The sequence below is a fragment of the Protomyctophum parallelum genome (assembly GCF_964188405.1).
Source record: "Protomyctophum parallelum genome assembly, chromosome: 13".
Taxonomy (NCBI): domain Eukaryota; kingdom Metazoa; phylum Chordata; class Actinopteri; order Myctophiformes; family Myctophidae; genus Protomyctophum; species Protomyctophum parallelum.
In genome coordinates, this window is record NC_139708.1 from 16,111,178 (window position 1) to 16,125,199 (window position 14,022).

At 41.7% G+C, this 14,022-nt stretch overlaps 1 protein-coding gene across 1 annotated transcript in view; it reads right to left on the bottom strand.

Annotated features, from left to right (window-relative positions):
* The window catches only part of atp6v0a1a (ATPase H+ transporting V0 subunit a1a), a 36,533-nt gene extending 22,818 nt beyond the window's left edge, over window positions 1-13,715 (bottom strand). Inside the window, exons 1-10 of the mRNA XM_083780530.1 lie at window positions 13,617-13,715; window positions 12,378-12,534; window positions 11,503-11,581; window positions 11,086-11,183; window positions 10,849-10,977; window positions 9,407-9,489; window positions 7,627-7,753; window positions 7,085-7,167; window positions 6,368-6,461; window positions 753-965 (exon numbers count right to left, since the gene is read on the bottom strand). Of these exons, the coding sequence (XP_083636656.1) occupies window positions 753-965; window positions 6,368-6,461; window positions 7,085-7,167; window positions 7,627-7,753; window positions 9,407-9,489; window positions 10,849-10,977; window positions 11,086-11,183; window positions 11,503-11,581; window positions 12,378-12,494 (1,023 nt within the window). The 5' untranslated portion in view covers window positions 12,495-12,534; window positions 13,617-13,715. The remainder of the gene's footprint in view (window positions 1-752; window positions 966-6,367; window positions 6,462-7,084; window positions 7,168-7,626; window positions 7,754-9,406; window positions 9,490-10,848; window positions 10,978-11,085; window positions 11,184-11,502; window positions 11,582-12,377; window positions 12,535-13,616) is intronic.
* Window positions 13,716-14,022: the final 307 nt, after the last annotated feature.

Sequence of the window (14,022 nt, forward strand, 5' to 3'; positions counted from 1 at the left end):
TGAGGCCTAAGTTCAGGTGGGTGGTGCCAAGGTGAAAACGAGGTATACTTAATTAACTGGTGGGTGTGGCCACATATATAAACAATTTTATCACTTTCTGTAAACTTTTTAGAAAAACATCTTCCTCCTAGTATAATCATAGTACCTGATGATCATTGATTCACTGTTAAACAGTGTATTTCCGATAGCCATACTCATATTTTGTATAGACTGCTGGCAGTATGAGGTTATTACATGTAACATGGCCATGATTTGTCATTGGCTCATTGAAAGCCCAGCCCTCACCTACCCTGTATTTAAAGACTTCCCTACAGTAAATGCTGGCACCTTTATGACTGAAGACGAAACGTTAGTCGTTTCGTATACTAGCACCTAATAAAAAGGCTTAAATTGTCCGTGGTGCTCCAGTGTCCTCTCCTTCTTCTAACTGATGATCATGTTTTAGGGGGGGAAAAAAATTATGGCACTCACAGCAATTTTTCAAGATGTTTCAAAAATCTCAAGCTCACAATGTGTCACAACACGATGCATTGTAAGCTTGTAGATCGGCTATTTTTTAATAACTTCATCGTAAAATAGGGTTAATGTAGTTTAACTGATTGTGGTTCTGTATTAACTTTGTTTTCAAATATGATGCTTTGTACGGTCCCATTAATATTACCCTTGCGTCAATATTTCTTGAAAGATTCATCGTTAGTCCTCATGATAGGATAATTAAGACCATTTGAACGAGGGCGCAGGGAGCGACTCACCGTCCCCCTCCGCAGGGCGAACTGGATGGAGTCCAGGTCGGACACGGGGCACCACACCTCCGCGATCAGACACTTCTGGGTGACGTCGATGTTGCACAGGTTGAGGGTGTGGTAGATGGCCTTCATCTTCCTCACCTTGATGAACCAAACGCGCACCGTCTTGGCCGCGGCCTGCAGGACCCTCTGCCTGTGGTCCTCGGTCTGGTTCAGCACCTGGACCGTGCACACAACGGAGAGAGGCTGGTACAAACGGCTGGAACTAATAAATATCTTTTATTTACACGGATAGACAAAGAGAACATTTCACGGAATTCACGGCAGGAAGTACTTCTGTTTGTTAAAGTGGTGTGGTGGAAGGTTGGGGGGTTTCTCTCCGTGGTGAGTGGGATTATAAAAGTGTGAGGTCACACTGAGACGGAAGTGTAGCGTCCTTTGGGCCACTAACACAATATGAAAACATGATATGACATCTAGGAATGACCTGATGATAGTCTCTCAAGTCAATCTAGACTGTTGGCTCACATCATTTTCAAATGCTTCCGGCGCCTAAAATGTTGTACATGGGATGAACTGAAAATGCAAAGAAAATAAAGCGGATGTCCTGCCTCCCGCCACTTCCATTTCACTTAGTAATAGGAAGTACTACTGTAAATCAAATTAGTCAAAGCCAGCAGAAATGGAATTCAAAAATATATTTTAAATATATGACCGCTTCCTTCCTTCCTTGCAGGGCACAGTTAGGAAGATTGTGCGACATTTGGAAGATTGTGCGAGAGTTATCTGGCTTCAGAGACTAACCTGAATGATGACTATGATCTCTGTTGATATACAGTACAGACAGTACAGTATGTGTGTAGGAAAGAAAGCAGGCCCATGTGAGTGTAAAGTGAGATTTTGTATTTTGTAAAGTGACCTGTTTGCTTTCATGACAACTCTAAATGACTAAGATGAGTGATCAATAGCAGACACAAAATAACATTCTAAGAGTGATTATGTCCACACCAGCACATGCCAAGGCCAGCGCCCTATAGTCTGAGCTCATCCTGTCCATTCAGTGCTATATCTGTTGACACTGGTGTGCACCATATACCCGAAGACAGCTGCAGTAATGAATCATACAGTATAATCCTTGATATTCATAGAAGGGGCGAGGTACATTTAATCATTATATGCCTGCACTTAGCTGATGGTGTTGGGCTATCCTTCCCGTAAGAGACAGTGGGACATTACCAGGTATACCCTGTTAAGAGTGGGACATTCTCCGGTTTACCCTGTGTGACTCACTGTGACTCACAGCATGCCATGTTCCACGATCAGCAAATAGCAGGGACACTTCTGCCGCTCTGCCCAGCACCCATGCAGCCTTGCGTTGGCGTCGATGGACCTTCCTAACCCGTACATATCTGACTGCTGTCCAAGCCACTTCTCACTTGACATTCTACCCTGCAGATCTCATGCTGCCCACGTAGCGACGGGCATAACAGCACCCCCGCAAACAGCGAGGTGTGCATACTGTGGTTAATCACACCACTAAACCACTAAACATATTCACTGTGGAATTCCACAAGGAAGTTGCTTAGGTCCTTTGTTGTTCACTATATTTACAAATGACATGCCACTGGTCTTAGACATTCTAACGACACTACTTTGTATATGTCTGCCACTAATGTGGAAGATCTGTCTGTAGCTCTTAACAAGGAACTACAGAACATATCAGAGTGGGTGGTGAACAATAGGATGGTCCTGAACATCTCAAAGACCAAATCCATTGTATTTGGATCACAGCATATGCTCAAGTCAAAACCCAAATTGAGTCTGAATCTGAGCGATCTAGCAGTTGAGCAGGTAGATGAAACAAAACTACTTGGGGTTACATTAGATAGTCATCTAACATGGTCTACTCATATTCAAAACATAACTAAGAAAATGGGAGGGGGTTTGTCCATGATTAGGAGAGGTGCTGAGTTTTTAACTCCAACATCTGCTGTCCAGGTCATCCAGGCACTAGTGATATCCCACCTTGACTATTGTCCAGTTGTGTGGTCCAATGCAGCTAAAAAGGACCTGCGTAAATTACAAATAGCCCAGAATAAGGCAGCTCGCTTTGCCCTGAACTGCAATACTAGATCTAGTACACTGTTAAATCATCAGAAGCCATCATGGCTGTTGGTGGAGCAGAGATTAGCTGCCAGTCTGGCTGGATTTTTTAGGAACATTTGTTCAAAAAAAAAACCCAAATGCTTATATAAAAATATAAGCCAAGAACTGAAGCAATGAAGAATACAGTCATGTACAGGGCAATGACTTTCTGGAACTCTCTACCAGTATGCATTACAGAAATTAAGGGTAAAAGGCATTTTAAGAAAAGACTGAAGGACTTTTTATATATATGGTAAATTGTAATTCTGTTTATTTTAATGTAATCTAGAGTGAATGCACGGTTGTTGCATGGTTGTTATGCTTTAATGTATTTATTTTGTGATATCTGTAATGTTGTTCTTATTTCAATTTTTGTATGTATATTATTCTGTGAGGACCCCAGGAAGAATAGCTGTTGCCAGGTGTAACAGCTAATGGGGATCCTAAATAAACTAAACTAAACACACAATAAAAGGGAAGGGATACCAATCTACACACACCGTAGAGTCTCTGCTTCTCACTGGTAATCGATCTGTTGATCGTCATACACATTGCGCTGCACAAGTATATAACGTGGCAACAGCCTTCGCAACACTGGCAGGGAGAAAGGAGCGGCACACGGTTGACTCACTCTTGAGTATTTGAGTGTGGTCTTTCTGCTATTTTAGCATGCACGGATGTGTGAGTTTGTGTCTGTGCATGTGTTTGTGACTTTGTGTGTGTGGGTGTGTAAGCAGAGGGTGGCTGAATACAAGTGTACAACATCATCCCCATGGGCAGCAACTGCCAGCTGGTTCTCTATATCATATTAGAGAGGGTTCCCGACCGTTTTCCTAGCCAAAGAAGGCAAGGATGCCCTGTACAGCAACCCCCCCCCCCCCCCCCCCCACACACACACACACACACACACAACCACACACCAGGGGAGCAATTAAACGCTATGACACAACCACCACCATAGTGAGGTCTCACTGGGAATATTGTCTTCCATCAGTTATGTTGCTTCACACACAGCTGCAGTTAAACCACACTGCGCTCTATGTGGAACCAGAGGGCTCACATACTGCATGGCAGCGATGGGCATACAAAGACCTTTCCACCACATAAACCACAGTGAGATGAGCATTGTTTCCCAAATTACCAGACAAGACCAAGCCACGATAAAGCAGGGCATGAAACAGAGAGGATTAGCGGACAAAGGAGCATGGTGGTGGTGTGGGAGCATGTGTGAAGAGTTGGAGGTCACTCCAACTCCCAAATTACACATTTTTAATTGGCAGTTTAATTGCAAAACAAATGTTAAGTTAAAAAAATATATTGAGTTAATATTGAGTGTTGTGTGTTTTGTCTTTTGTTTTCTTCCCCAAAACAATGTTTAATATGCATTTATTCAAATGTTTGCAATTAAATACCTAGACTTGCTATTTGCTACTCACAGAATAACTCTAAAATCCTGAGCGGCTGCTGCAGTAGAAGTGGTTCTTCTACAACCCTATGATGATAGCGGCCAGTTTGTGAACGTGTGCAGCGGCTGTATCACCTACTGTATGAGTGTGTACTGTGTGCACAACACATGAAGATCTCCCACTGTGTGGAGTTCATTTGTCTCTCTAATCTGATCAACTGGTATTTCCTGTGATTCCTCATTTGATTCGTATACTCCAATTGCCACAGCAATACTATTTGAAGCTGCTGACATGATCACATTTCCAGACTTGGCAGCGGGCCGCTGTTTGAAGTGGAACTCCTCACGACAACATTACTCTGAAATGCCAGGTCTTGGAACAAAACAGAAAGCATCAAAGCAGGTTTTAGGGTTAGATTTCTCTGCCGATATGAGGAGGTATTTTGTTTTGTAAAGACTATGACAGCAGTGTACAATTCAAGCACAAGCATTTATAATTAGCAATTTCCTGTACCATAAATCTTGGACAAATCCAACAGCACTGGCAGATGAAAGTTCAGAAATGGAGAAGTGAACTTAAATATTGCACAAGAGTAATATCTCACAGCCGACTGCAATTGATGTTTTTTGTAAAAGAAAAAAAAAAGAAAGAGCTTTATTTGTTTTTTTAATTTATAATTTTTATCCTACGATTTTACAACCCATTTTTTTCACCCAGTGTCAATTATCTAATGTAATCCTGAGCACTACACTTCCTCTGCCAACCTGGAGGGGGGGGGGGGGCAGCGGACAGACCTCATGCTTCCTTCTATGCATGAGGAGTCCAAGCTGCTTCGTTTCACGAGTGTCCCTGGCCGGACATAGCTCGTGGAAGAAACACGTTATTCCGACCAGTTCCTTTCCCTAGGGGACACGGGGAGAACATGCAAACTCCACAAAGAAAGGCCCTTTTGCCAACCCCGCGACAGCTCCATTTTCTGATCTCATTTATCAGCTTCAAGTTTGTAGCGTGCTATCTCCAATTGTGTCTATAATCTTTTGATTCTTTCAATTGTTTATCCTGTATCTTGTGTGATTTCTTTCTGCTGGTTAGGGAAAAAATGGTATCCCAACCATTCCCAACCTGAAAATGTATTTTCCATTTCATGGACAGACAGGGAGACCTCAGTTACTGAACACACATTTTAACAAAAGAATATCACTTGTCCTGGGCCGTGGCTCAGCGGTCCAAGAACCCTGGCTGGTAGCCCAGTCTGGCAGTGTGCCACGGGTTCGACTCCCGCTCCCGACGGCCTTTACTGCATGTCACCCCCCCCCCCCCCCATTTCCTGTCAGCCTACTGTCTGTCCCTCTATAATAAATATAAAAATAAAGGCGAAAGCCACAAAAAAACATAAATAAATAAAAAGAATACCACTTGTACCACCTTGCTGTATGCATGATTGCTTGCTGCATGCATTATAATAAGGAAACTATCATATAGTCACTGACATTTTATGCTAATGATTTCACTGGGGTAAAATTCTCAGATGCTCTCCTTTAAACAGGTTGATGTTATAGAGCCCGTTCATTTTCCTCATAGACTTTTCAGAAAGTATTTATTTAAAGACGTTTACGCCACGGCCAAAGCCAACTCTTGTCGTGACAAATCATGACAATAAACACAATGTTTTGGGCCAAACAAAGAATTAGAAAGTAGAAAAAAACGGCAGGTTACAACACTTTTTTTGTTGCTTTTCTTCTTTGTAATTATTTATTTGGTCCAAAATATTGTGTTTGTTGTCATGATTTGTCACGACTCGAGTTGGCTTCATACGATGCTTAAAAGGTCTTTAAATAAATACATTTTGAAATGTGTATGGGAAAAATGCATTGGGATTCATTTCCTGGGACTGGTGTCGTCATGAAAGGGGGCGGGACTGCGACACTCTATAGACTGTATGGGCGTGCCGAGCCAATGCGCACCGGCAAAATGCATCAGGGGAATTGTGGAAAACAGATAAAAGCTGAAATAGAAAGTGTCAAAGCTTTAAGTGAACCGAGTGAGGGGTGATCTGTGTCATAGGCCTACCATCTGGAGGTCATCGATACGAGCATTGACTCCTGCTGCCATCTCTTTCCTCTCCTGTGGAGTCTCAGGACAGGGATACAAGGATGCTCTGAACCTATGGACCAATACAGAGAGAGGGATTGATTGATTGATTTAAATATTTATTAACAGTTTGTAGAATTACAGTACATTTTAAGCACAAACTCAATACAAAGACTGTTAACTGTGAGTGGACGACCCAATTAAGCATTACACTTGTTTACAACAGGTCCACATTGTTCAATTCATCAAAGGGGGGGGCAGGCTGCACAGTTAAGCAACAACAACAATTCAAAGTTTCAAAAATAGCAGATATACAAGCTCACAATGCATCACATCTCAGCTAAAATGTGCAATTTGTGAAGATTTTACAATTAAAATTCATTTTGTCTGTATTTGAATAGGATACCAGATTCAAAGTGGTTCAAATTGAACCAAATTGTGGTATGTTCATGGAAACCAATGGCTATGACATAAAATTCTCCATTCATTGTCAATGGGAATTAAATTAAGTTTGTGTAGGACAAAGTTTGTGAACATACACCAACATCTGGATATAGGAGGGGCTATAGGAGGGGCTATGTGTGATATGTGGCCATTGCAGTGACAAAGATAGCTGCCTGTGACTAAGATATACAGGATTTGACAAGTTGGTTAGGGGTTCTCTCATTGACAGTATGCTCTTCTTCAGTCCCTTACCCCTCACATATCTTCTTGACACGAGTCTTCAGTTGGTCTCCCTGGAAGAAGATGATGAAAACAGACTTGTGGACCTGGTCACCCTGTTGGAGTAACATACAGCGACATAATGTGTGAAGACATACAACACTGGATTATGTTTGTGAAGCATGAAAGGGCATTATAATCAGTATTACACACTCTATGCTCTATCGACCTCTAAACGACACAGTTTAATTACTTTTCTATGCTTGTTATTTATTTAAAAAATGTATCCCACGATTTAATAAACCATATTTTCACCCAGTGCAACTGCCTAAACTGTAATCCTGGGTGCTACTCTCCCTCTGCCAACCTGGGGAGAGCCCCGAACTGAGCTCATGCTTCCTTCAATGCATGAGGAGTGAACAGGCTGCTTCGTAGCGCTGTGGACGTTATTCCAACCTGTTCCTCTCCCCTCCATCAGGCTGACCAGGAGGCAGTATAGAGACCAGTCCAGACCTTCTATGCTTGTTTAGTATGATTTTGGATTATAATAGTCTTCTTTATTAAGCGGTACTGACCGAGCTTGGGTCCTCCAGTGTATCTTCGATGTCTGCCTGTTTCAGGAACACATTTCCACGGCACACCCTCCACAGCATCCTCTCAAACGTAGGAATGCGTTCTCTGCCAATTACTCCAGCTACAAACCTAAAAACAGGTGGCCAATTTTCACATTTGGTACCAGTAAAGATAATTACACATACTCTTCCCACAGATTACATACACCCAATACAAGGTGAGTTTGAAAACATGACCAACAACGACAAAAAACTCCCATTCTTACTGAAAGAAGTACAACAATGTGCTAACACAGCAGCAAGATTTGTGAAACCAGTTGTGATAAAATAAGGTTAGCCAATGGAAGTTGGACTACTAACCATTGAGTGTCCCACACTATTTGTACCAAGTAGACCTCTAGACCTACTGCACATATAAACAGAGTTGTCACCATTAAAAACCTTTTAAATCAGAGGCTGTTTTTGTATACTATTTATTTTAAAGGTTTTGAGAAAGAATGCTGCTATTTGTCAAAAGATAGCTACGGTACTATTTTCCCATGCAAATAAAGCTCCTTTGAATTGAAATCATGTTTTGTCACTTGGGGCACCAGGAGGCTCAGCCAGACCATGATCTCCCCTATGAGCTGTGGGGCCCCGAGTACGAGTCAGACTCCTGGTCTTGTCTGACATGTCTCTCTTCCCTCTGTGTCATAGTTTTCCTGTCTCTCTGAGAGAGACAGCAAACTAAGGGGGGGTTCTGCATTTTTATGCTCCATTTCTGAGACAGGAAAGTATAGAGTCTACAATCTCCAGTCTCAGACATACAGCATAAAAATGCAGGACTCCCAACAAATAAAATAAGGTCTTAACTGTCCGGTGTTCATTAATATATCACAGCTGAAGCCCATTCAAATGATTGATGGAGTTGGTGATTCTGAGCTCAGATCAATGACCAGGGAGAAACGCAACTGATTAGGTGGTGATCTGCATACCGGCTAAAAACAGGAACCTCAGCCCCTGATCAACAAATCATTAAAAGCGTGGCCAGACTGTTGCCTTTCGCAATTTTCAAATGCTTCCATCAGTCTGGAGAACGGAAGCTCTTTCCATGAGTAAGCGATAAAGCGGATGTGATGCATCCCCTCATTTGGTGCATCCTACTCGAAGCAAAACAGTGTGTCGATTATTGAAGCCAAGATGGCTAGTTAGTTTTCTGCGTTATTTCTTCTTTCACTAGTTTTGTTGACAATTAAGGGCCGTTCCGATACTTTTCCCCGATAACGATACAGTATCGGGACATCTCTAGTCATAATTCCATGATCTCGGTTGTGTTTCCAATGGCAAACCATTCCGTGAGCACCACGTCGTGATTAGTCAAATACCTTTCCAGTCTGAGCAGCAGAGGCAGCTACTCAGCTCTTGGGAGCTGTAGTTCCAGACTCTATAGACTCCAGACTAACAAATCGTGTAGTTATTTTTATTTATTTTCTCTGAATTGAATATGAAGGACCCCAATGGAAACAAACAAGCCATAGGCGTTCTTGGGTTTTAAATCCTCTAACGACAAACTGTTAATAAAGTAATCAATCAATCAAATTGAACTGAAAGCTAATACTAGTCTACTCTGTGTGGAATGCGATTTTCTGCTGAAAGTGACCTTAAGTGGCTTCCCTAGACTTGTCTGTCTGAGCTGGTGTGTTGGACGTGATTGGCTAACTGTAGTACTCTGTGCTCTGATCCAGATGGTTCTTAATCCAGTGGTATTCAGGTGAGACCAATCAGACCATGATGAGAGATTTACCCCAATCTGAGAGGAGCCGCTCGGTTGGGCTCATTGGGGTCCAGCAGAGTGGATGACTCCTCCAGTAGGCTAGGATCCTCCATCTGTATATGAGACCATAGCAAGTTCACAAACCATTCATGTTCATAATAATCATAGAATAATCATGACTACACGAGTGAGTGACCCAAAGAGTACTGAACTCTGTTGTTGCTGAAAAGTAGGGCTTCACACAGTACTTCAGAGGTTTAAAATAAAATAATAAAATACTGTTGAATGTTGAATTTAACAATAATTTCTAAAAATCTAAACACAATAATAAGATGAAGATTGTGTCACGGACCAATGAAGCAAGTGGATGATCAGAATTCTAGAAAATACAGAGGCAGAAATTGTTTTGTTTCCTGCAGAAAGTTACTTTACCCAGTGTAAATGATTGGCAGAAAATGAAACATATTTAGCTCAATGATTTACATAAATGAGTTCTCATATAACTTGTAAAAGACGCGATAACATCACAAGTTAACCTAACAATGTTTCTAAGTGAAGTAGAATGCATACAGGACAAAGGTACAATGGGTCAGCCTGGCGTGGAACATAAACAGACACTGTCATAATGCAGTGTGCATGTAGAGCTAGAAGTGGTGCCTGAGTACTCACTTAGCAGATCATTACAAGTGCAAACACAAAGCAAAAAATGTAACAGCTTCACTGCGTGTTTAATTAGCAAACAGTAGGTCTACAGCACCAGTCTTCTACTTAGTGGCACAGCACACATAGTGTAGTGTACTGTACTGTGGTCTATTCCTGACGCTGTCAGTGTCAACCAAAATTTAACCATCATCTGATGATGATGGGCAAAAAACTCACTGGATGCAATGGTCATGTGAAACTTGGCCAATCAAATCTGGATGTCACCTTTGTGGCATTTTCCCTGACATTTGTTGGCCAACCAAATTCCAATGTTATGTTTGTGACATATTTAGGGACGTCCACCTACCAAGTAAGTGAAAAGAGCACTTAACTCTGCCCGTTTAATTTCAATATACTTAACCACATAAAGGTGGTTGCACACTGGTGCATTTTTTTGCAGATCCGAAAGTATTAGGCTATCACTAGCTCTCAGCCTGTCACCAACACCCCACTAGCCTAGAGCTGCACAGATAAAAACAACCACGGTCCGAAAAAACATTATACGGACAAAATATTCGGCGGCAGTGTTCAAATGTGATTGACATAAAGTGAGGTCGATTTATTTTTTTACATCCTCCGAAATTCGTTCCGATATTCGTCCGGAAAACGCACCAGTGTGCAAACACCTTAAACCGACATGTTTTGAGCTTGTAGATAGGCTATTTTTGGTGTAAAGTTTTGATGTAGACGGAAAAATGCCTTCACTAAGTTTAGAGAGCTTTAAGTGGTTGACTTGTGGTCAGATCTGTGTCAGGTCAGGTGTAGCTGACCTCATCAAAGAACTGCTGCGTGCGGCGCAGGATGTGCTTGAGCTCCGTTAGCTCCAGGAAGTTCTTCTTCAGGGCCTCCTGGTTGGTGTTGATCTCCTTCAGCTCGTTCTCCAGCTTCTCGAACGTGGCCTGCGGAGACAGACAGACAGGGACAGCAGGTCAGATGAAGGACGCCGCCGGTCGGGTGGCGGAGGTAATCAGTTTTGGTGCCGTGGCGGAGATGAGAAGAACAGTTACCTCCAGATCGATCATATCCCTGGGGAAGGGGACTTCAGGGTTCTCGCCCGTGTCAAGGATAGGGATACCGGCCTTCTTGATTTCCTTCTCCACAAACCCTGTATGAGAGAGCATAACCAATCATAATCAAACGCCCACATATTGCTTTCAGCCCTGTGGCTCTGAGGACGCAGTATTGATTTATTTATTCATTTATTGCCAACAAGCACAAAACAAATGATTGCACATTTTGGTTAAAAAGGATAACACAAAAATCCAGAAGGCGGTTGTACACATAAAACTATATAAACATGTTAATAGTACAAACCTTACTGGTTCATTTTACAGTACTGTGTGTGATAAAAACAAAAACTAATTATGATGAGATGTTTTGGGATCCAGTGGTTGGACGTGTTGGACATTGCTAGGCTCACTCACTCAATTTGCGATCCATCTCCTCACATCGCCGCACCTCATTCACAAACTTGCGCTGGAACACGTTCACGTCAGGATTTAGCTGCAACATAAAATACAACCAAATGTGTTTTTAAAACACTGTATTGCTAAAGGCCTATTCATAGTCTGGATATATAACGTGAAATAACGTTGAGCGGTGGTGAGTAAAAATAGAGAGAAGGGCTGGAGCGGTGGCGGTGGTTTGCTCTTCACCGCGGCTCGTGACGTCATGTTGTAGTACGGTGGTCACCCCACCACCGTAAATCCATATATGAGCCTTAAGAGTTTAGTAGTTCTAAAATAATACTAAGATGCTAAACATAATGTAAATAGAAAACACAGCTACGCAACTTTTTCAATAGCAATTGCATCATTTGCATGAACAGTACTTCACATTGTTAGAGTGCATCCTTTATTCTGGGACAATAACTTTCGTCAGGGCTATATTGAATGAGTTTTCCCATGTCTGGCATGAAGGGGTCAGCTGTGTGCAAATGATGAACATGATGCAGAGGGTATGTGCTTTCTCAACAATCTCACTCATCCCGTGAGTAATGCTTCATTCATTCTGTCGTAAGACATTGTCTTACATTGTCGGAAACAGGGACGATCTACAAGCTGAAGTTTTGCTGCTTGTAATGTAGACCTACTATCTTTGGTGAGTGTATAGTAAACCAAGATTAACAGCAATTGTGCGTCCTCTTTTCTGGGCCTTTCTTTTACTTTCCTGGGATTGGGCTCACCCACCCACCCTGCCTGAGGATAAAGGAACAGTATGGTTTCTGCTCTGAATGGCAGAAATTGCTTTGCTGGGAAATTACGTATTACTGTACACACAAAGAAAAAAAGTGACTCACATCACGAAATTGCACCAATCCAATCTCCCCCAGTTCACTGACACAGCAGTAGGCAGCCTCAGATTGGAGAAAGAGCTGGGCTAGAGTCATCTCTTCACTTCTAAAGAGTTCCCCCATGGCGGCGAAAGGAGCTGGCGTGCTCACTCAACCGAAAACACTGGAAATTGGATATTTGAATGTCAGTCATACACAATACCTTTAATATTATAATATAAGACACATTTTGAGCTTGTAGATCTGATACACTTGCTATTTTTTTTTCAATTATTTTTGACATGTTTCCACCAAACAGAGACTATATAATTTGCATGCTAATGTCAACATCCCTAATGAAGCCAACTTATATCAGTTGTCTAATAGTTCAACACTGCAGTGAGAAACTGCCATGTGACCAAAAAGAATCTGACAGCTAGCCCCCATGTAGCCCCCATGGTGATCCCATGATCAGTCCAGGAATTTGGTTCTGCTTGAGAAATAATTTCTGCTCTGGTAATAACTGGATTGTATAGTGTGTTGAACTTAATGGAATGGAATTGGTGTAGCTATGAGGAAATTGGATTACATGCCAATCAACGCGTTAATAAGCAATGTAATTGCCAATGCAAACGTTTAAAGTATGTTATGTTGACAAATAATGTCCTCAAGGCTTTCAAGCCAGTTAAGCAGTGAAAAGTCTACTGTGTGAAACGACCCCATATAGGCTTATCAATGGATTATGAAGCCCCATGTGACAGGCAGTGTGAGCCCCCTGGCCAAGACAACATTAGGTTGTTATATTATATATTTATATATTACATTTTGATTATACTTTCTATCATAAGGCATCCAGGAACAATCCAGCGGATTTACGAACGTTGCATATTTAATTAAAGGTACACAAGATGTCACTTAAGTTGCGACATATGTCATCTGCGTTTATTTAAATTACACTGACTTTAATGACTTGTAGCATATGCTTCAAACAAAACCATCAGAGTAAAGCGACGATCATATTAGTTAAGTCCCACTACAGAACGAGTTGTAAAACATTACTCTTACATTAGCAATTATCTGACTATAATATACATACTGTATGTGTGGCTAACAACAGGCTAGCTAAACCTAAACTAACGACAGATCGCGCACCTGATATGTCAATATTTACCTACACACACCAGTTGCTGTTGTTAGAATATGCAGTTACACAAAAACACACTCTAACCCCGGTTCACCGAAAAATATTAACGTATATTTATCAACCTTTGATGTGTGTCTCTATGAGTGAATGGATCTCCTGATCTGTGTGTTCTTTCTGCTGTGCTGTTGTAAAGTGATCGTTCTCTTCTCAGCTGATCAGCCTTGGAACCCAAAGGATAACTACCACTACTACATCCCATATCCTGGAAGGACTGTCTGCGATTGATGAAGTTGTAAGTTAAGCTGGCAACAAAGTGGGTGCTTTTTCATTTATTTAAACAAGAGTTTCACAGAAAACACTATCCTATCAACTCAAACATGTTAAGTCTGTATTCAGTGTATTGTATTTGTTGTACATGAATGTCCACGTGGATGTATTACATACTTTTTATTATTATTATTATTATTACGCATTTTGACGTTACACTGGCGTCTCCGCTGACTACCACCAACTAGCCAATCACAGTGC